General features: G+C 39.0%; 1 protein-coding gene across 2 annotated transcripts in view; it reads right to left on the bottom strand.

Moving 5' to 3' along the window:
* Positions 1–690: 690 nt before the first annotated feature.
* unc5db (unc-5 netrin receptor Db) overlaps positions 691–23,728 on the bottom strand; it is a 182,911-nt gene continuing 159,873 nt past the window's right edge. For both annotated transcript variants that reach the window (XM_018669410.2, XM_018669409.2), the window contains 6 exons: positions 17,782–18,009; positions 12,794–12,943; positions 9,762–9,926; positions 7,862–8,040; positions 5,206–5,426; positions 691–5,109 (listed from right to left, as the gene is read on the bottom strand). In XM_018669410.2, coding sequence (XP_018524926.1) covers positions 5,024–5,109; positions 5,206–5,426; positions 7,862–8,040; positions 9,762–9,926; positions 12,794–12,943; positions 17,782–18,009 — 1,029 coding nt within the window. In that variant the 3' untranslated portion in view covers positions 691–5,023. The remainder of the gene's footprint in view (positions 5,110–5,205; positions 5,427–7,861; positions 8,041–9,761; positions 9,927–12,793; positions 12,944–17,781; positions 18,010–23,728) is intronic.

Raw genomic sequence — 23,728 nt, forward strand, 5'->3', positions numbered from 1 at the left:
CCAGTCCTATGAAAGCTGCTCACTGGGCACATACACTGAAAAAGCTTCCATAGGCTTCTTCATCCTTCTGCTTTTGGGCAAACAGTGGAGTCCTTCTCCAGCCGAGTCGGTTGAGAGCCTGTGCTTCACAGACGTGCACACATACCTCTTGTAGACCAAGTGTAGTTCAGTGTTAAAAAAAAACAAAAAAAAAACTTGATTATCAACTCTTAAAATTGACAGAGTGAGTATAGTGAACTATCCTAACTCACTACTGAAACAACTCATGGGACTCATGGCAGTGGGCTGTGTTTATATTCACAAGAAAAGGTGCACAAGTTCTGTGGTTGTGTCAAAAGACTGCTCACCACTAGTGGAGTTTATGATGGTGAAGTCATATTATCTGCAGAGGGACTTCACTGCTTTATTATTCCAGTCTTACTGAAGGAGGCAGCAGCGATCAACAGCACACCCAAATGGAATTTTCATCAGCACTGGTGACTTCAGTCATGTAAATTTAGAGTCTGGTCAGTCAGAGCAACAGATTTATTTGTAAGGTTTTTCTGGGGAGTGTGGGAGTGTGGGGAGTGATGAGATCAGATCCTTAATTCTACAGTCATGTAACGATCCATTCCATGTGAATTAGGTAACAGCAAATTAATACATGGATATTTTCACTGCATTATGCAAAATAAGTAGCATTTAGACAAGTTGAGATCTTTCAACTGTACATTTATTTCCAAAAGGCTGCATATACATTTGCAAATTCTACTGTACAGAAAACATCCAAAATGTCCATAATTATAGATACAATATACCACAAAGCTGCCCTGGCATTACCAAACATAGATGTTCAGCACTAGAAAAGCTCTGCAGCCTATTCAATATTATAATCTTAAATACTTTTCAACTAATACCTTTAAATGTATGTCAGTATGATTAATTGTTCTTTTTTCATCCCCATCTGTACTTTACAACATTCACCATTTACAGTAGTTAAACAAGGCACAAGAATAGTGATATGAAGCCGAAGGCCATGCGTGAAGCAAAAAAGAGCATGGGACCGACCAACTCAGGTGACAGAATATCATGGACGCAACAGTGAACTTTTTATCTCATGAAACAGGGTTAGTCTTACACCAAAGCATTATACATAGTGAGAGTACGGTTGTGTACTGCATGTGTGTGTGTGTGTGTGTGTCTGAGCTCACTTTTAAAAAACAGAATTTCAACACGTTTATGAGATACAGTAGACATAGCTGAGATACATCCAGAATGAGACTGAATGTTGACTGTGATGGGGTGTACAGCACAGACAGGATGCTCTCGATGCAACATAGGCCACCGCTAAGCATTACAAAAGCACACATTTCCATTTTTGACACTCTTTGCTTGCAGAAATGAAAAGGAAAATCCAGTTAGTCACATTTAAGGAAACATATTGGGAAAAAAATTAAAGATTATCTTTCACTTTCTTCACTTACCATCTTAAATTACACAAAACATGAATGGAATTTGATTAGATGTGCAGAAAAAATAAAAAATGGTTCTTCATCATGGCAGGATGAAACCATTCACATATATCAGGTCTGAAATACTTAGTGATGTAATCAATCAGTGTATAATTCCAGATAAACCACTGAGGGAAATATTCAAAACACATTTAGCACTCTTATCTTAAAAATAGCCAACAGAATTTAAATTAGAATAGAGATGTTGAAGAATTGGATTTGTTGCCAGAAGTGAGAATTGTGGCTTGAGTGTATGTAGCTGACAGCAGGGATGAAACCTATCTTTGTTCAGGTTAATTATGGAAATCAATTATGTATTTCAATCCTGGTTGGAGGTTCTAAGTTGATGGAAGTCAGATGAAGAAATGATTTTGTTATAGTACCCGACCATGCACCAAAAATCCATAATGTCCTTCTGACTGACTGCAGAATCCAGCAGAAAGTATCAGCACTGGATGGATTGGAGGGAGGGTTTTTAAACACAGTATGTGTGAGGAAGAATGCATCTTCACGCCTCTCAATTGATTTGTACCACCTTACTCATACTGTGTGTGCATATGGTTCTAAGTACTTCAATTAGTAACCTTATTTCCTGAATTTGAATATTGGTATTAGTGGGAAATGGCACACTCAAACCACAGGGTTCACTGACTTTTACCGTAAACGCCCTCAACTGGAAGGGTCATGAGAAGTAAATAAACCTGTGAGAGTCATTGCAGTAATGAACAAAGCAGGGCTATGGCGTGATGTCTTCTCATGAAATGGTAACTCACCAAAATAGCATATCATGTCACAGTGTGCCAGTCAAAATTAGCTTCTTTTTCTTTATTTGTTTGAATTATTTTAACAAGACCAAAAAGTAGCTAAAATATAGGGTGTTACATCACCAAATCATAAATTATACCCTTGGTGAAAAGTGCTCTATTTATTTTTGAGATATACCAACACATACCTACAGCACATATAACCCCATTAGTGACTAGTGTTAGCAGATTTATATATATTTACAAGAAATTGTAAGCATAATGTTGCCACAGACTCAGTGATACTCAGTTATACTGCAGGATACAACCTGAGTCCCATTTTTTAAAATCATACATGTTTACATTTAGAATATTAACAATTAATATGCTGAATTTACTGTTAACAGATACTGTGGCCATGGTGTGCAGACAACTATCACTGGATTACTCTGATACTGAGGTAAACTTATGTGATATTTCTCAAGCAGGAGTTACAAGAAGCGTCCTTTTTTCTAAGAAGATTTATGGCCATTTCCTTACAATGGATATGAGAGATGATGATATTCTTGGAAAGGGTAAGTCACACTTTAGCTCAAATTATGAAAACCACCCAGTTAAAGAAAAAACAGCCCAACTGGGTGAAAAACAGTAAGTCTGGCAGTGCTGTTTGCGATCTCAGCACTCCATACATTAGCTTGTGATGACCTGATCATAAGCTAATGCAATGTTCCCAACACAGAGAAAAATCTAAATACAATTTTTCTCTGTTATCCAGTAAACCCACTGTATTGACAATTTATGTCTACTGGAATAACAAAACATTTTCCTGTGGTGAAACATTTTGATCTTCCGGCTAGAAAATAGACATCTGTTTAGTCACCCCTAATGTTTCTGTACAGTGTGCAGAAAGAGCAGATTCAGTTTGGTTAGTTAAAAAAATTAAATAAAAAATAATCAAGAAGATGGATCGTAACCTGCTTCCACAGCTCCACATCTGTTTGTGAAACATTCTGGCTAGTTCCTCTTTGTTTGAGTATGAATTAGCCAATGTGTCATTTAGCCTACAGGAAACCACACCAAACATTCTGCAGCATATCTTTTATTTTAGATATGTCACCGTTAATTTTTTCAGAACTGCACCACAAATAACATTCCATTCACCTAAGCTAGAGGCAAATATCTCAACACCTGGGCAAATTACTATAAAATCACTATTGTGAGAGAAAATATGTTATGTACATAATTCTGGTTGCCATATTTACCCAGCATGCATCTCTCTGGCAGAGAACCCCTTTAGCATGGTATGCAAACCTCTCTGAAACTTAAAGACTGGACATTATTTATGAATAGAGGGAATTAAAATGTGAATCATGTGCATTGAAACTGATAACTGTATAACTTAATCCATTTTCAGTTACACAAATTTTACCCTCAGTCAGTGTGAGTGTGCTCCAAACAAAGCTCTGGCTGGTTCAGCCGAGTACAACAACAAAACCAGGGAGTGAGATGAGGTTGAAAGTGTGATATTTTCCTTAAGCTATAACAGACTGATGAATGCTTGCTTTATAATAATGCAACACATGTCATATGGCACTATAGGTTTGCCAACCTTTCATTCACCATTACCTCAGTGATTTACACAGAATGTTATTGTTATGTATATCTGTCATATCTATCATTTTTTCAGTATGATGTGTGTTTAATGTTGATTTGAACAGATACATGACTGTGTGTTGTGCTTCGGACACTGACACCATCACTATAGTTGTCTTATAATAATCCTAGTCCATGTGCACATGAATGTGAACTGGCAGCAGTTGGGTGTGTCGGGGCCTGATATGAGGTCTATGTGACGAGTGTTAATGGTGGGAATTGGGTGATAAGACATAGTGATACATTCCCTGTCGTGCCAGGAAATGATGTTTTGCAGCTTCCTTCCTCTCTATCTCTTGGTGGGGGAAACTGTAATGAACCGTAATGCCATGGTTAGAAATCTCACTCTGCCACATTTGCCACGACTGCGTCTTTTTTTTTCCATATGGATGTGAGAAGTCACCATCTGACTATGCTGTCCTTCTGGTTAGACTGGGGCCAATATCAATTTTTTAAACATTTTTTTTTTTTTTGTAATGCTGGTTGTCTATCAGAACTGCCAAATTTCCCATATAATAACTCTTTTTTATTTTTGAGGGAGATGAAAATGGCTGAATTTCAAGATACTTGGCTTTAAAAGTTCACAATAACAACATTTAAGCAATCAGCAGCTTCGGTTTCAAAATATATTAGACGTCAAAAAAGTAGTTTTTAAGTCCTCATTCATTCCTTGACACAGGGAAATGGTGTGGGAAAAAAGGAATTAAGATCAAACACAGGTGACTCTGAATTGATGCCACAGTTATCCCACCTTATTTGCATATAAGAACCTCTATGCAAATGTGCCCCGTCCAGCAGCCCTGTGGAGCACTGAGAATGGCAGGGACAGTCCTAGGGGAAAAGGAGCTCCCTTCTCTTCTAACACAGGTTCAGAAAATAATGGACACAAAGTTCAGGAAACCCCTAAACCCCCACCTTCTCCCCTTCCCTTCCCTTCCCTCACCCCCTCCTCTGAGCTGGAAATGAATTTACAGGAGAACGCTTTAACTTGAAATAAAGAACAAATAAGTTAAACATTAACTTAAAACGTACATGGGAAGGCAGAAAAAGATTTACAGTCTATCCATCAGACAGATTCTTAAAAGAGAGGAATAGATCCACAGCAGGCATTGGCTCACCTCGACCTGTTGTGATTGGTCAGGATGCTGGCTGCTCGCACCGTCTATTCACCGACAACCTTGTGACCTTCCAGCGGACCGCCACAGTGTGTTGTCCATCACTGGCTGTGTGCGCACAGAGATACATGTTTGTTTGTTTTCACTTGCTGTCTCTCGTCTCTCAGCCCGTATATTCAGGAGCAGAGTCCTCCGTCTTCTCACTTGTTAGTTTGTCTGTTCCACAGAGAGTGCCCGCATGTATGTGATTGAAGTCAGACTCCGGCTCTTCCTGGTCCTTGGGGGAGCTTTTGGAGTGGATCTTGCCAATCTCCTCTAGGGCGCTGGCTAGAGAGTCAAGGTCAGCAGTGTCCTGGTGGCGAGCCTCCCACAGGCTCAGTATGACTGCAGATGGACTCTGCTGCTTCGCAAAATAACCCAGGTTTCTGTAGAGGAGCACACGAAGCTGGATTTATTAACAACACAGGAAGAAGTCACTCTCAGGGACAGATATCAGAGGAAAGCTGTTTAAAAATGGCTCCAGACATGGACTGTGTCACTCTTGATTTTGTACGTATTTATCTTTTAAAAGACATGTAAATCTGTAAATAAGAATCTGTAAATAAGTGTAAATAAGTGAAATTGTTGTTGTAAAAGGCTCCTGTTATTCCAAAACCAATAATGTTTCAGTACATTTATCAACTTCGATACCCCTAACAAATACATACTTTCCTTTTTTCAAAAGCTCAGGAATTTCCTAAAACAGCTGGGCACTGTACATTTTTATGTACCTTACTGCAACACACACTCCTAAACTCAGGGACTATTTTCAACTGTGGATTAATACGCATTTGGTGGTCTAGTGAAAATTTGTGGCAGCAGGGTGGTGTCTGTGAGTTTGAGTAAAAATTATTTGAAAAGGGAGTGAAGGTGTGTTCATGGTAATAAAGGATCATGTCACCCACTGCAACAGCGTTGCTAATTGCTGTGTGTTTAGTAGTTTTGCGGTACAGGTGGCTGGTTTGGTGGTAAGCACTGTTGCCTCACAGCAAGAAGGTTCTGGATTCAAACCTGCTGCATGTTTTCTCTCTGCATGTGTCAGTTTACTCCAGATCCTATGGTTTCATCCTACAGTCCAGGTTAGGTCAACTGGTGACTCTAAATTGCCCATAAGTGTGAAAGTGATGTGTGTGTACATGTCAGCTCTCTGGCTGACTGGTGACCTGTCAAGGGTGCACCCCTCCTCTCAGCTGGAATAGGCACCAGCCCCCTTGTGACCCTCAAGAATAGTTAATGTATGGAGGTTTTAGACACACACGCAACACTCATTAGTGGCATACATTCATTTTTAGGTTTGGTCTTTTCACAGGACTTGTTGAGAATAAGAAGTAATACAGAATATCACCAGAAGATGATGACATTAAATGAATAATAATGTAACCCATTGTTATTCGTTGTTGGGTTCTGTGCACAGTACTTCCCAAACAGTCAATAGATCAAATTAGCTATACAACGATAAACATCCTATATGGCAGAAAAAATAAATATTGCTGTAAACATGATCAAATGTTAAAAATGTGACAATGTAAAGTAAAAGTAAAATGTGTCATTTGTAGTAATTTAAAAATTGTTGTCGATGGGAGAGATAAGGATTCTTGAGACTACTAGCTCAGTGTGAAAGCTGCTCTAAGCTACTACTATGACAATATGCATAAATATATCTACCATCAGAGATAAGAACATGTTTTTAGAGTGTATAATAATAATAATAATAATAATTATTATTATTATTATTATTACACTCTAAGTACGTTTCAATACTAAATCAATACTAACTAAACCCACGTGGGTCTTTAGGTCCCTTCAAATGACTATGAGAAAATGTACTTATTATATCTGTTTATTATCTGCTTATTATAACATATATAATTATATATATAACACAAATTGGATTATCTTGGTGCTGTAAACACAACTATTTGATTTTACATGCAGCTAAAACAAAAGGTTTGACCTTTTAGGTCTATTTAAAACCTAATCCATCAGAAATTAGCATCAGAAATGATGAGTAATTACTGGCAAACACAGTTTGGTTTGAATTTAATTCTCAGGTGCTGCCAAGGTAAAGAAAGGGGAGTTTGTTGCCATGCCAATACAGTACAATTCCTTTCTGTATCATGTAGTGATGAGTCCAGTTGGAGGCAGTGTTTCACTGCTACTCTTTGGTACTTTACAAGAGAAATAACAACAAGCAACATAAAAGGCTGCAGCCATTGGTCACATCAGACTCAGTTCAAAGCTGTTCAAACTGGAGAGGAAAGCTTATCAGGATAATTTGGAATCCCAGAGGACTCTTAGATACCAGCATCTCATGAATCATGCACTTAACGGGAGATTATAGCTGCCACAAGCTAAGACCAAGCAAAGACAACAACTGGTCTGAGTCAATATTAGCATAGTGTCCCATCATAAATACATATTTTTATTAGATAAAAAAGGACAATAAACTAACATGTAAGTGTTAATACATACATTACTGGTCAGCACTGAGAGATTGATGTTAGAGGTGCATCTGATTGTCAGAATTATATTAAGCACAAAATCACAATGCACATTATATTCCACAGCATCCTACAGACAACACACCAGTTATGCACTCTACAGTTAAATAATCTGTTCTGTCTCCTACTGCAGAGAGAGGCCATGAAGAATAAAAGGTATCTGGCAACAAGCTGCATATAAAGCCACATTCAGGAGGTGAACAGCACTTATCATTGTTATCATTCTCATCAGTATGCGTTCACAGTGGGACCATTACAGAGAGGTGGGTGCGCACACACACATAATGCAATCTCAGAGAGGATGCACATCATACGCTCACCGATCTAAGTGGAGTTTCTGGGCTAAGAGTTGCCAGTCCTTGCCCTTGGCGTTGGCAGTGTCGAAGGTGGCACAGATCCTCTGGCGGATGGACAGGGGGATTTTGAAGGCCTTGGGCCCCGTCTGGGACGTGATGGTGCAGTCTGTCTGCATAAAAAATGGAACTGACTCCTTTTCAGTCTGGAGGAATAGAACAGAAACAGGCTATAATCAGACAGAGTTCAAACAGGATTTGCAAATGTCACTTGTGCTTTTTTTAAGCAGCTTGGAGAGCCAGATGGATGGGGTTTACTGGGTCAGGACAATTCAGACAGGTATGTTTAACATTTTAAAACATCCACACAGAGTCTGTAAACAAATAAGACGAAGGTGGAGACATCTGGTAGCCTCTGTCTTCTCATTAAAGCAATATTTATGTTTTGATAATCAAATACCCAAACTTGAAGACTTAAATGTGGCTTTTAATAGTTGGAGTGTGTTCCTATCGGCTGTGGTCAGTTTTAATTCAGATCAGTTACAATGGATTCCAACAGTGACTGGTTGGTGCGTAAACATAGAAAACCTGCCTCTTCCCCTTCCATTGGTCACAACAGCCCTATCCCAGTGCATTCATTGACCATCTTACTCATTGGTCTGAATTTCTTGTTACTGGTCTGTACTGTACTGTCATACTGTGGACAGTAAATAAGGGGATTCACTATCAAATATCTACTGTGCTGTTACCAAAAAGACTTGAAGGGGTCTGAACCATTTGCTGTCTGAAAGAGGGCAAACTACAGATTTTAAAGCCACCTTTCGGGACTATGTGTGTAAGATTAAACATCACTTTATGACCACACTTCTCATAATTTACACTGTTTTAAGTCCCTGGATGCAGTGATTTTTCCATCAAGTCTTTCAACATTCCATTATCTGCCGTTTTGACTCTCAGCGACAGAGAAACAGCGCCCTCTTCCTGTTATGTCCTGTATCACAGTCCAGCAGACAATAAAGCTGAACATCAAGCTGCAGCACCAGCAGCTTCAGCAGACATATCTCTAGACAGCACATGTTGATGCACCCAAATTCTATATATTATTCCATGTCTTTGTTTGATTGAGGTTTGACAGTCAGCCTCCTCTTTTGCAATAGTTAAATGGCAACTGGCTGGAGAATTAGTTGCAACAACTGTGTTCCCATCTCCTAATAATAACAGCTGTGAATTGTAAATGCTGATTAATTCTCATTTTCTTTTACATATTTTCTGGAAAAATTTGGTTAAAAGACTCATGTTGGCATAAAGCAGCTCTTAAAATGTTGAGCTGGCGCTGATGACATTGATCTAGCCTGGTGACCCAAAATAGGAGGCATTGCAGACTGTCCCTCTCCTAATCGCCATGTCAAAGTGTCAAGAACAATGTGCTAATGACTTCAATTCACCTCCCTCCTTCTATCTGACAAACCTTGGCTAATCATGAAGGTAGGATTAAAACAAACCATAAAAGGTAAAAATGTATTTGCAGACAACATTTTTGTTGTGTCTGACTGTAACACCATCAGTTTAAGTACTGTTGGTGGCCCTGAGGTAGGACAAGCACGTTTGTGACTGGCTGTGAAAAAGCAGTTTGGAAGACTGTTGTTGTGAAGCAGGCTATTTGCTGGAACACGTGTATCCCTGGATTAATGTTAAAAAATATCTACAGTAAACATGGCGCACAGCTTGATCTCTGTTGTTTGAGTTTAGCATAAATTTATGAAGAATGAAAGAAAGTAAGCATGTCCTCCTTGCTCTATAAATACACAATGCAAGCTCAGGAGAGCTGGCCCTTCTGTCAGTGGACACACTCCAGGAAGGTTACATAAAGGTTGAGTGAGAAAGCAAAGCCCCCGCCCTCTCGCCTCCTACCGCTGCGAAGTCTCACCTCAGCCACAGCCGTGTAGACCTGCAGAATCTGCTCGTGGCCTTTGACCTGGCGCACACTGATTTTGCAGGAGAGATGGGCGGTGGCAGGGCTGTATCTCTCCAGAGAGAAGGCACAGTGCAGGGGCTGCTGGTTGCTGCACCACACTTGGGGGAAGGAGAATTCCTGAGGAGGCAAAAGAAGAAGAAGAAGAAAAAGAGGGACATCAGAAACACAACACAGTACACAGCAGTGTTAACATATGCTCTTAATGAGATGATTCAGCTCCATCTCCCACATGTGACCATACTGTCATATGTACAGCCACTTACACACAGCAAGATAAAAGGTAAGAGCCGGCTTTGAAGTATCAATGATTGCATGTCATGATATATTTATGCATGGAAGTAACCACTGTTAAAGAGAGAGAGAAGAAGTACTATATAGCCTGAATCCCCTTTACAGTAACTCTCATAGCAGAGGCAGCTTGTGGGCTAAGTACTGTACCCAATATACATGGGGATATGGGGAAAAGGGAAAAGATTGCCTTTGATGTATAATTAATTTCTGGAGAACAGGCACATCTGTGGAGAAATGTCCTTGACCTTTGCTAGACTCGGTCTCTGCCTTATCTGCATATTAAAAGTGACCTGTAAACGATTCCTAGTGAAGATCATGGCATTAAAAGCGGTGGCCGGTGTGCCTACTGAAGACTTAACCCTTGTGGCTTTGATCTTGGCTGCCCGGTGAAGCTCACAGCAGCAGATAATGGAGTCGGGGAGCGGTGGCAAAGGAGGGGGAGGGGTGAGAGACATAGAAAGCGTGGATGCTCTTTAGCACTAAAAGCTGACTTGATGTATGGCACGACGCTCGCCTATTATTCTACACCTGCTCCACCAGAGCAGGGTTGCAGTGTCTGCCTGCCTGCCGTCCTGAGACCCTCATAAATAAGGCCGTGGAAGGGGTGGGTGTCTTTGAAACACAGAGCTTTCACCCTGCATTCAGATCTTTAAACCAACAGAGTACAGTGCGGACACATCTCAGCTGCAAATGGCAACAACAGGTACAAAACAGCAGCCACTGGCTGCTACGATGTGTTTGATCTAATGGTGTTTGAATCTTAATGCTCCTGCAGGCAAAATACACACAAAGCTATTAATCTCAAGTCACGTCCATCTTTATGATCCTTGTGTGAGAAATGTGGCTGACAGCAGTCTTCATGATAAAAGAACAGTTTTAAAGCACAAAACAGTACACAGGCATATGAAGAAAGTCAGAACCATATGGATGTTATGAGGTCAGAAAAAATGATTTTCAGATTTGACTTTCTTTGTCTTCTTTGTAGGAGCATATGTGACAACAAACATCACTGCCAAAGACTTTATGAACGTTGTTTTCGAAACCCTGATGCTGTGCTACTTAGCATCCGACAAGCTTAGCTGCAGCTAAGAACAATCTAAATGTACAACACCTAAACCAAAATTATCAGAGATGTTAAGTTGGACCTGGTTGTTGTGTCAAAATGGCTCAGGTCAGTTGGTTGTTCTTTGTAGTTAAGAAAACTGCAGCTTTCAGATTTTCCACTTTACCTGACTGTATATGCTGAAATTCTACAGAAGCAATATGTGTCTTGTCATTTATAGTCTAGTTGCATTTTTGATCATCATAAAAATACATTTTAAAACAAAGGTTGATCACAATAATAAATCTGCTGTTGTGTCAATTATTGTTAACATTGGTACAGTGGAAGAAAACAAGACCATGAGGAACCAGGGAGCAACAATCTGGGCATTTTAGAGGGAAAGAAAAACAAATTATACCATTAGTATTTTTGTAAATTCTGCACACCTACAGGCAAATGAAACTGACCTTTGGGGAAAAAAGGTGTTAACATCCCTGTTCTTACTGTGTAATAGTTGTGTAAGAGTTGAACAGAGAAAACAACCACACATCATTCCACGTACTTTATTCTTACTGTGTAATATAAATACAAGTTGTAGTTGCACTGATTAACATATGTTATTGTGATGTGTAGGAGAAAATACAACAGAAAAATGGAGTGCCTTTAGTAAGTTAGCAACAAGTTACACCCACACTCAAGGATTTATTTCTGTCATATTTATATCTTCTATCTCATTGTATGATTTGAAATAAGGACAAGGTGAGAAATGGGTCTGTTCTTTTGAAAACTTGCTCCTAGCAGTCATGTTCATTCAGCACTGCAGCAGCTCAAGCAAAGAGTTGAGTTGAAAATAAATGTACTTTTCTTGATGCGTGGATATGGATTCATACAACAAATTACACAGTGTGCTGTATCATATAGTGATAACCTATTATCTGTCAAATATATTAGCTCTCATAACAATGTCAATCTATCTAGGATTTTAATTCATTTATAAATGCATGTACAACATTTATAAATATAGACATGAGAACTTATTTCATTATTATTACCATTTATTAATTTAATAAAGTGAACAATTATGTTATACAAATAAGTTATTTGTGAAAGCAAGGGACGTTTGTGAGATAACTGATGACTCATTACTATTATTGTTATTTATTATCATTATTGAAATGTATTAATTTGGCATAATTACTTGGAATATGTTCCATAAATATCAGTGTCTTCTAAAGGAGTCTAACAATCCCGCGGGGGACAGGCCTGATTTGGCACAAGACTGAACTGCAGAATTGAATGCAATTCACATAAAGATAAATTATGGATTATTAACATTAATAAACATTACAACTACAGAATCCTCTAAAAGAGGTTTTATTCCTAATGTGGTTAATTAATGTTACACTAAAAGACAAGACAACAATAGATAGTGCCAATTACAGAATCTCTAACTTCATTAACAAAAAAATAAGCACAAACATATTGCAGCTCTCCTCACACTATTTGTTTGCTGGGTGAACTCTGGCAGCAGCACTACAGAGGCACCACAGCAATTAGCTCTTAGAAGCAAAAACAGGATCTCGCAAATTTAACACTTTTGTACCTGATTTATGATTTGATTTAATGACATGCCAGTTACTGCCATGGTTACCTGACATGTGGTAAAGGGTTTGATGCTCCACAGGAACTGGGGAACATCCTGGATGGACACCTGGAGGCTGAAGGTGTTGGCTCGGAAAGGCAACATCTTTGGCTCCTCGAGGAGCTGACCCCCTCTGGTTTTCTCTGCAGCCACCACTCCCTGGAGAGGAGAGGAGATGAGAAGAGAGGCAAAAGAAAGGAAAGAGAGAGGTAAGACAAGGAAAGGGACAGCAAATACAGAATAAAGGAGATAGTGGAAGGAAATAGCCAGAAAGATAAAATCGACAAAAAACAAGAAAGGGAAGTGAGATGAGGGCGAGTGAGAACACTGTCTTTGCATATCAGCGTGAACACCTGTTGCTAAGCCTTTCCTCCGTCACATCCACTAATTGACTCATCACAAATATTAACACAGAAACAGGCCACCAAGAAGTGACGTCAAGTCTCTGCTGAACAAATCCTACAGATCGTGCTCTCGCATTAGCAGCACATTTGCCATGTCATGCCAACATGACAGATTGAAGCTTGAATTTAATGTTGTAGAAACGTGTGCGTCGGGGGGGGGGGCATACGTCCATCTCCCAAATTGCATTTGTTATGATGAAAAGGCACTTTGATTGTCGCTTGCAGGTATTCATCTGTCATCATTGTTCAGTGTCCCTAGTCTCTGGGATGGTTCAGAGTCTGGCCTGTCTATCCTCAGCCATCTCAATCACAAAGAGAAAAGACAGGGAACAGAGCTGTGACTAATGCCAGACCACGCTGACTGAAGTGTCCGGTGTGTGCAAGAGCTTGTCTACGCCCGAGTGTGTGTATGCACCGTTATATATATATATATGTGTGTGTGTGTGTGTGTGTGTGTGTGCGAAAAAGCATGCCCAGGTCATATCACATATTGTCTTTGCTGTAGGTGTGAAAACAATCAACTGTTGGCAAAATACAGATAAAAGACATTTATCATAGGAAAATAGATGTGACAGCAAGGGACCTGAAATATGCCATCTGCCTCCATTTCTGCAAAACACAGAGTGGCCAGACCATGCTGGAATTCTTTGGTTTTCTATTCTAACTGGCTTGGATCTGTGATCATGTTCCCTAGCTTGAATTCATTTGAGGCCGACAAGGTGCCATGATTGAAGTTGTCTGTAGGCTGTGACTGTTTCTTATCTGTTGTTTGACACAACACACACATGATTGATGTGTCTTAGATCATGTTTTACAGCTGAGGGGGGTGTTGGAATGTCAACCAGGAATGAGAAATCCAGCCAGGAGAACTAATTTTCAAAGTGGTAGGTTGGAATTTCCACAAGCTTCCAGTCGATTCAGCTATGAGAGGCTGAATTGACTGTACAAAACTGAGAACTGAGAATAATTGGTTTGATAAAAAATGAAAACAAAACTTGAGAAGTTGATCACAATGTCCAAGGTTGTCCAAAGTGACAAGAGTACCTGAGCTTCCTGTGATAGTGAAGACAATATCAAGAACAAGTTTTTTTTGCAATTTTCTGACATCATATTCCAAACTATTCCTCCAAATGGAGTTGACACTTATGAAAACAATCAGTGCTAGCCATATATAAACCTTCTTTGAACAGTGGTGTAACCTCCAAAAAACTGAAGTTGTTTGCATACTGTTATGTTGTGTTAATTTGTACTGTTTCTGTAAAAAAAGGCCTTTGATGTCATCAGCCTAATTTATTTACCTGAGCTGGTACATCTGGTGTCTATCTGCTGTGTTTCCTTGTCCCCTCTGCTTGCTTCTGATGATGGGTTGACAAAAAAAAGGTTTGACAAAACTGCCACCATGATTCTGTCCTTCTCTAGAAGAACTTTATTATTTACAATTAAATAATTACATTAATGCTACATAAAGTCTTGAGCTTAGAAACTCATGCCTGGGGTCCCTACTAACTTCGCATCATCTTGCAGACCTGTGATCCCAAGACATGAAGTTGGATCCTTATTACTATGGTCTGTCATGTCATGATTGAAGTTTTCTGTAGCCCATAACCATTCATGTGCAGCTGGACAGCTGACCACTGGCACCAGATCAGTTGGTCGCCCGTTGTACTTCGATTCATAGACGCCTGCTAGAGGCCTGCAATATCTCTCCAGACAGCTGAGAGATACAGGCTGAAGATCATGACGCCTGGCACCAGACTGTCCACAAGGGCAGTTACAGATATGAGGAGAGAACAGGGACTTGAGGAAGAGCTTTATAACAACTCTTGTAACTTGGGCTTCCCTGTTGTCTCACATGTTGGCCTGCACAGCCACAGCAGACGCTGCCAAGACCCTTAAGAAAGACAGCAAACACTCCAGAGGTGCAGCGAGCATGGTCTCTCAAGACTAAGCTGCCAATCACATCTAAGATATTATTATAACGTCAACCAAAACTGACATCGCAAACAGGAGGAGTAAGGGCATCCTGCTATTGCTTTCTAGAATATGGAACTCCAAAATACCTGCTGTGACGATGAACATAGTCATTCATGATCAGTGATTGCTCATATTGTTCATCATTTCCAATAAATGATTTCCTCTTCATGGCGTTAGAATTCAGGACACTGCAGAAATGATCCCTTACCAAGGTGAAAGGCTGAAGGTTGAGGTGAACAGTATTTTCTTGTAGCATTTACACTAGAAGATAAGGCCTAGGGTAGAATACTAATACAGGTGGTATTTTCAGGTAGGAACCTTCTACCTCTTGTCTCTTCAGTATGGATCCTGAAAGCTGTGACCTTGGAATTGGACTTGCTTGGCAGAGGGACATTTTCTCTGCTCCTATATGAAACAACACTCTCCCTGTCTACAAAAAATTCAGGCCATTTGATCATTACTTGTACTGCATGCTGATTTGCTAATTTTAAGATTAGCTGAAGAGATGATCAATCAATTTGCATCAATTTACATACAGATATTCAGGCTATTTGACTTGCTGATGAGGCACCTTTTAAAAGAGACAGCATCATGCAGTATCACAGAAACTACCAGAACTCCGCCATTCATAACCCTCTCTTGCACTCAGCTGAAGAAAATGTCTCCCTCACACAAATGTTTGTGTTGCATCAGGCTTCCTGTTGATCCAGAATCCAGTCTGTAATTGACTTTGTGCCGGAGCTTGGAAAACACACAGCAGAGATGTGGTGCTAACAGACAGGAGCCCAAGGGACATGCAAAAGTCTGGCATCTGCTCGGCAGGCTGGGAATTCATAAACCAAATCCAGAATGCATTTTAAAGCCAGCTGCCACTGACGGCTGCGACATGACAGAAAGGCGGTTGGGAGGCAAAGCCAGTCATGAGGCTCGTCGTGCTCTGTTCAACTGGGCTCAGCTCTTCTGTTAGTCTAGTCTCTCCTGGGAGATGAGGAAGCTTGATTTCCCTGATGTTCACTGATGAGATCTCAATGCTTTAAAACCCTATAGGTCGCTGAAGGATAATCAAGTCAAACAAGACAAGAAAAGAATAATTGGTTAACATTTCAATGGCAGTGATTACAGTACGGCAGCTTTTGTCTCAGTCTATTAAATCCACTGGAAGAGAATCTGTCAAGCTGTTAGAGTCCCAGCTATCAGCTCTGCAGTATTGTTTCGCGGTGGTAATGAATCTGCAATCACTCACATGGTTTAACTGGTAGAGAGCACATGTTGAGGTCCCTGCTGTCCCAGAGAGCTCAGGCTAAAACCACATACACACAAGATGTTCAGTTTGAATCTAGGCCACAACTTACAGTATGTACCTAACAGAGTAGATATCTAAAGTGAAACTATGCATGGGAAAAAGATCAGAGAGTGAAAGTGGTGATAGACAGCTGCATAAAGACTTTGTCGGTTTGAATTGTGGACTCTTGTGGAAATTAAGAAGAGATGCTCTCCCCCTCCCTGTCTGTCCCTCAAAACACAACACACACACAAACAAAAAACAAAACAATAATGACATTAAAGCCACGGCAAGGCTCAGGTTAAAAAAAAAAAAAAAAAACTCACTTACTGTAACAGCCAAACAGATAGTTTCAGTTTGATCTGACCATGCTTGGAGATATCTGTATCTGAGATTCCTGCCTCCACCTCCTCACCATAGAGGTGAGTGGAATTTCATTTCACAGCTTTGAAAAATAGCATTAAAAAGACTCTGCAGCAGTGTGCCTTTCCAGAGGAATGTACCCTTACTCTGGATAATCCACAGACTTCATTTTGAACGATTTTCACCGGAGCCAACTTCTACAAAGAGTCCATATAAAAACAGCTTCTGTAGATTATCCAGATGGACACTCTTTATGGGAAAAGACGTTGCAGTTGAATTGGTGGAATGTAATTCTAAATGCTGGAAGAGCCACAAAAGTAATTCCTTTCTTTCTTTTTTTTCAAACAGATATATCAAACTCTCTGCAATGGCCAGATAGCGGTAAGTAATTTTAGGGAACTGACCCTTTAAATTTGGATTGATTTTTGATTTTTTTGGCCCAATGGGGGCAAATCCACAAGCTGTGAACACAACACTGACATATTTTGAGTTGATATGCCAAACATGTTCACAAACAGTTGCCTATTAACACATTCAGCAAACACAGAGAAACACTGTCATTCATTTGGAGTCTTGCTCTGGACACTCGGTAAACGGACGTCCAGTATTCACTCTCCTCTCTTGATTTCTCGCTTGCTAAATCTAGTATACAATGAGTTTATTAGACCTAACCATTGGAAATAAGACTGTGAGAACTGTGGGAATGACTCAAAACGGTAAAGCCGTGGGATGACTAACTGATAATTCTCTGTGGGTTTATCACTGTAACTCATTTTACATTACACTTAAGCATCACATACACATAGTGCAGCTTTAAGTCTATCCTGTAGGATAAACAAAGTACGTGTATTCGCTACAGGCCACATCCTCTTTATGTATAAATTTAGAAAACTGCGAAACACAGAGCTACTGGAACTAATCATGACTCAACTGTTGTTAGACAAACAAAATGGAAAAACTACTTCCTTTCCTACCTGAAAGGCGTGCGGTGTGTCGTCCACACAGTACACTCGCAGGCTGTAGTTCATGGAGCTGGCCTCCATGCTTCCAAACACAGCCAGCTTCAGCCTCTTGACAGCAGCCTGCGTCAGGGGCTCACCCACTAGGGCGTATGAGCCTGGTTGATCCAACAGCAGGTGGCAGCTCGATGAGTCCATCAGGCAGTAACAGGAAGTGGACTCCTCTTCCACTGACATCACTTCCTGCAATGAAGAACAGAAGTGGTTCCCTTGAAGTTTGTGTCTTCTTAACCCTTGGATGCATGACCTACCAATACCTACACTCTTCCATGAGTGGGGTCAAAAATGACCCCAATTAGAATCAATGCATTTTTGCAATAAACTTAAGAAATTTCTTTAATTTTGGTTAAAGATGATGATTTTTATTATATTTTGATCAACAAAAGAGTGATTTCATTTTTGACATGTTCATTTATCACTTTTTATTCACATTTTATCACAAAACCATCAATCAATCAGGTATCAAAAAATGTCAAAATCCATTTTGCGTCCGTCTGTCTGTTTGACTATGGAGGACGAACAGAGAATGAACACCAGAATCAGAATCAGAATCAGACTTTATTGCCAAGTAAGTTTGCACATACAAGGAATTTGTCTTGGTATATTGGTACTAAAGGACAGTTATAGTAAAATAAAAGACTGAAGAGCAAGAAGAAGAACTATATTTACAAGGAACATAAATATACATAATTAAGAAGTAAAGTGTAAAGTATAAAGTGTAAAGTGTAGAGTGCAAAAATGTTATACAGTAGGTCCGGGGACCATAACACCGTCCACGCAGATGTACACACACAAACGTCTTCTCTCTTCTCACTGTGTGCAGCTGTTACAAACTACTTGCTTCTGGCTGTGATCATTGCACACAGGAATACCGCATTTCCAGCAGCAATTGGTGGCTCCTAGCAGCAATGATACTCTAGATGAGAAAACATAAAAAGGACAATGTTTGAATGGCACACAAAACTATACATCAGTATGTAGCTATGTAAGTAAATGTGCATTTCTCTGTGCAATGTCTGTGCATTTATATGCAAGTAAATGCACACACACACACACACACATACACAGCAAGCAGTTGTTGTCATTGAATAATCAATCATAAAAAAGGCTACCTAACGGGTTAGCTTTTATTACAAGGAAGTTATAAATATAGTAAGAGTCTCTACACAACAAATGCAGTAATACATTACAGTACTAAAATTACTTTGTAGTAAGCTAACTTTGTAGTTGGTAGTAAGCTAAGTAGCTAACAACAAAGTAGGCTAATTTGATGACAATAATACTAATACTCTATCACAGAAAAGTCATGAATGTGGAAATTAAATTCATAAATAAAGATAATACTTACATGTATGTTGCTGTGTAAAAATGACCTCCTGGGTGGTGAGACTGCTGGCATCAGATGTGTAAGTGCGACAGTAAATGTATACTGACAGTCACAGTTGATAAGAATCAAAGGTTCCTAGGGCTAACCCTTGAGATTCCATAGGAAATGTATGGGGTCATTTTTGACCCCGCTTATGGAAAGGTGGGGTAGTGATACAAAAGCTGCAATTTTTTAAAATGTATGAAAAAAAAAAAATTAAAAATGCAATGGCCTCATGTCACAAACATTTTTATGAGGAATACCTGGAATATGAAAATATAAATACTTTTAATTTCAAAGATTTTGAAGAACAACAACCCTTGGGGTCATTTTTGACACTTATGCATCTAAGGGTTAATGTCAGCAGCCTAAAGTTGCTTTTGGTGATGCTAAGCCCCATAACTCTCAACTATATCAGATGATATAGTCATTCATTATTCATTCACATTTTCATTTCACTTTTTATCCAGTGTTTTGCATAATTGATTAATTATATAAAGAGTTTTTATAAATGACTTTACAGCATTTATGATGAAATATTAAAAATGACATTTTTAGATTGAGGGCGATTCTTTTAGTATTTTTAAATGAGAAAACCACACACGCGCGCACACACACACTCGCTCTCTCTCTCACACACACACACACACACAAACACTAGCTACATTAAAAAAAAGATTGGTACTGTCTTCAAAAAGGCACTCATCTGCTGTTAAGACACTGTCATACAAGATGTGCTAACTCGCGAACACAAAATTTTTAGTCAAACACAAAATATAAATATTTGATAAGTTATAGCAGAAGCTCCAACTGTGAAGAGAGGAGGAGACACTAAATATTTGCATAAAATTGTGGTATTAATCCAAAATTGAGTCCATAATGATAGACCATGCTGTGATCAAATGTCAAATATGCTGTACAGTAAGTACAAGTCTGTGGTTTTTACACACACATTTTCTGATTGTACAACAACACCTAGTTTTACAGGTTACAGCATTTTCGCTAGAGGTTCGCTCTACATTTGATGTTGGTGTTTATTTCTTAATGCCAAATTTAGATTAATTTACATGAGAATGAGATCTAGTATAAATTTTTCTGTTTCTAGGTAAGTAGAATAAGTCATTTGCAAACTGAAAATCAGTGGCTGTCCATGGCAACAACATTGTGAAAATAATGAGTCTGTTTCAAACTGCTCTGTCTCCTAGACTTTAAATCCTCATTCATTTTGCCACATATATTATTATGACGACTATAATCATTGGCAATGTTTTTTTGACTAGAAGAAGTATATGTTTTGTACCACATACAGATTGTAGGGAGGTGATATGGGTAGATAGTGAACGTACAAGTGTATTGCTCTGGCAGTGGAATGTCCTGTGTGTGATTAGCATTCTAAGGAAAAGATTGTGATTTCAGTTTCATGTTTAAAAAAGTAAACACATTTTGTCTGTTGACTTTTTCATTTCCTAACCAAGACCACAGTCCACCTCTCAAATTACCTCAAACATCACCATGAAGGAGTTTAATCATGCTTTTGTTAATACAAGCTAAAATTGTATTGCATGAGTGGATATTTCAGGAGAAATATCAATAGAACAATGAGTAAATATGTTCAAGGTCTGTAGCTTGGCAGGTTCATTAACAGTGTGTCCTCATTATGTTGAAAATGTAGGCAGCAAAGACTGTTAGTGGTTTCATGTTAGTCACACCTAAACCTCTTTTCCTGGGTTGTTTTCAAGGGACGTTTAACCTAGGTATCACGTAGCCTTGCAACACATACAAGCTTGTGGCAATCTACACTCAGTGACACCATTAAAAAGTCAAAAGGGACGCCTGAGTTTGTCACAAAAAATTGAATATTTTTTCTTCCTTTTTTCTCCTTTCTTTCTTTTGTTCATTCTCTTTACAAATGGGTTAACAATAGTGAAACACACGTACATCAAGAAGGCTTTAAGCCTTAGTAATCCATTCTAGTTGATATTCATCACTGTCTTGCATTTTCTTAAGAAAACTTTGTCAGCTATCTTTTTTTTTTCAATAATACCACATAAGTAGACCTAAAGGCTTATCATGCACGTTTCCGATAGCCATTGCATCGCCCCAGTTGACTACATACAATTACAATACAATACACTTACAATACAATACAATACAAGTTTCTCCAGTTACTGATCAAAACCCGCAACATGTTTGGAGGCAACCCCCAATAGTCAGAAATAATTAGACTTTATTTTACACAATGTTTCAGCCCCGTGAAGACACACAGATACCCAGCACAGCACACAGAGTCTGTTGCTGAGGTCTGTTGTAGAATATTCATGCTCAGAGCTGCATAGATATCATGACTAGAAACATGTGCAAATGAACCTCAGCATACAGTCCAATGTATTATAGATTGAGTTCTGGTACACTGCTTTTGAATAATGATGTAGGAAACGTTACACAGGTTTAAATCACCAAACAAAAACCCACACAGGTTGTAAGTAGTCTCCTGAGAACATAAAACACCATTTCCTACATGAGTGATGGTGTTAGTACATAGCGGAACACAAAATAGTCATTATGAACAATACAGAGTGTTTTATTTATGAGATGGCAACAGCAGCTTGGAGGCACTTCATTCCAAATGTAATGGAGGAATCTTTTATCTCCTGTCTTTCTTTTCTTTTCTTTTCTCTTTTTTTCTTATCTGTTCTTTTCTTTAAATCATCAGATATTGAACAGAGTTCTATTATACCAATGGAAAGTAATGAAGAGCCAAGGAACTATCAGAAAGGGCCAACTTTCTTTTGTGTCTTTTGTATTTTTGCAGTGAATGAGTCAGCTGTTACAAATGCTGTTTCAAGTACTCTCTGCGGGCTTGCTGTCGTGACCAACCAATTTACCAGTTCCAAAACTCCAAACTTCAATTCAATGAAACCCAATTGAACCAAAACTGCAAATGAGGTAAAATAACTGATTAGTAAAGATTTGTTTTCATCTACTTGAGAGGCACAAGGTGGACTTTTACTGCATCGGTATTATTCAGGGACAAGGCAGAATGCACCAAACTCTCCTTCAAATATCTTTCTGTGATTATCCGAACAGCCTCCCAATATTGTTACACAGCATGTTGCAGCCCCCATCAAAGTAAGCAGATACAATCCATGAAATACATGTGATTATACAATTTAATGAGGAGCTGTGAGACCAAGCAGTGTGCTAAAACACAGTCTGAGGAGCAGTATTTATCCCCTCGCAAACAATCACAAGTTAACAGTTAGCAATGCAGCAATCAAAAGTCGCATTATAGTCATTACAGGCTGAAAAACAGTAAACCTCCACATGGTCTCTCACTGCTGAGCTACTTCATAACAGCTTTAGTGACATAACTACAGTTGACCACAAGGTCCATTTAATAGCTGTTCTGGAGCTGCTAAGTGACCTGCAGACTGTATTTTGTCTTATAATATAAAAATCCAAACCAATAATAAACTGATGCTGCTAAGAAAAACTGCCTGTGTAGCCAAAGCCTAATAAAGCTGATTCCTCTGTAGTATATTTTGAGTCAGTCCTACACATGCTCTTTCCTCCTGATTGAGTTGAGTTTGCTAAAAACTAAACCACCTAGCTGTTTTAGGAAATCAAAGACTTGTTTTATAAATAAAAAAGGAATAGTTTGACATTTGGGGAAATTAACCTACAGTCAAGATGTGTTTGTGAATGTACAGATGACTGGCACTGGATTACTTTGATACTGAAGAAAACTTAAAAAGCTGAAGATTCTCAGGCAACATTTTGGGTTATATTGAGTGTCTTTTTTTAATGACTTCTACAAAGATTTATGAATTTCTATTTGCAATGACGCTTGCATGAGCTCATTACTCAGCTGAGTTGCGACTCTGAGAGTTGTGGCTCAAATTGCGGATATTGGGTTAATATCTGCCATGAGATGTGTGTCACAGCCACTGCTGACCAGTAACTAACTTCCTAACACACCTTACAGTTTGAAAATCTCTGGTATACAACATGACGGAGTTCTAATGCAAAGGTACAGGACTGGTCATTCCTGGTGAATTAGAATACTGGTTTAAACTTAAAGAATTGCTTGTACATGTACACACTGAAAAGCATTCAGACACAGACTAACAGTGTTGATGTGGCTCTATTCATGATTTGTTGACAACTACATTAACATAGAAAAACGCTAATCTCATCCTTTGACATACTTACATGCTTAAAGGGACATAACAGCACAATGTAAGAGCACTCAGAGCAATGTTCCAGCTTAGTGAATAATAAATTACCTTGGGCATTTCTGTGAACTAGGCCTGATTTATTTTCTGTTGACAAATACAGTTTATCACCTTCTACATTATAATCAGGCATTGTACTGCTCAAGCAGATGCAATGTAAAGTGAGAAACATTACTACTTTGTTCAGCCACATTCATGTCAAGTGTTGGGATTCTTTCTGTAAATACTTAATGTTTATGCATTCTGTACTTATGCTTTTGGCATTCTCATAAGCACAGTTTAACAGAGTGCAATATGGCAC

Source organism: Lates calcarifer, linkage group LG13, assembly GCF_001640805.2.
Source record: "Lates calcarifer isolate ASB-BC8 linkage group LG13, TLL_Latcal_v3, whole genome shotgun sequence".
Lineage (NCBI taxonomy): Eukaryota > Metazoa > Chordata > Actinopteri > Centropomidae > Lates > Lates calcarifer.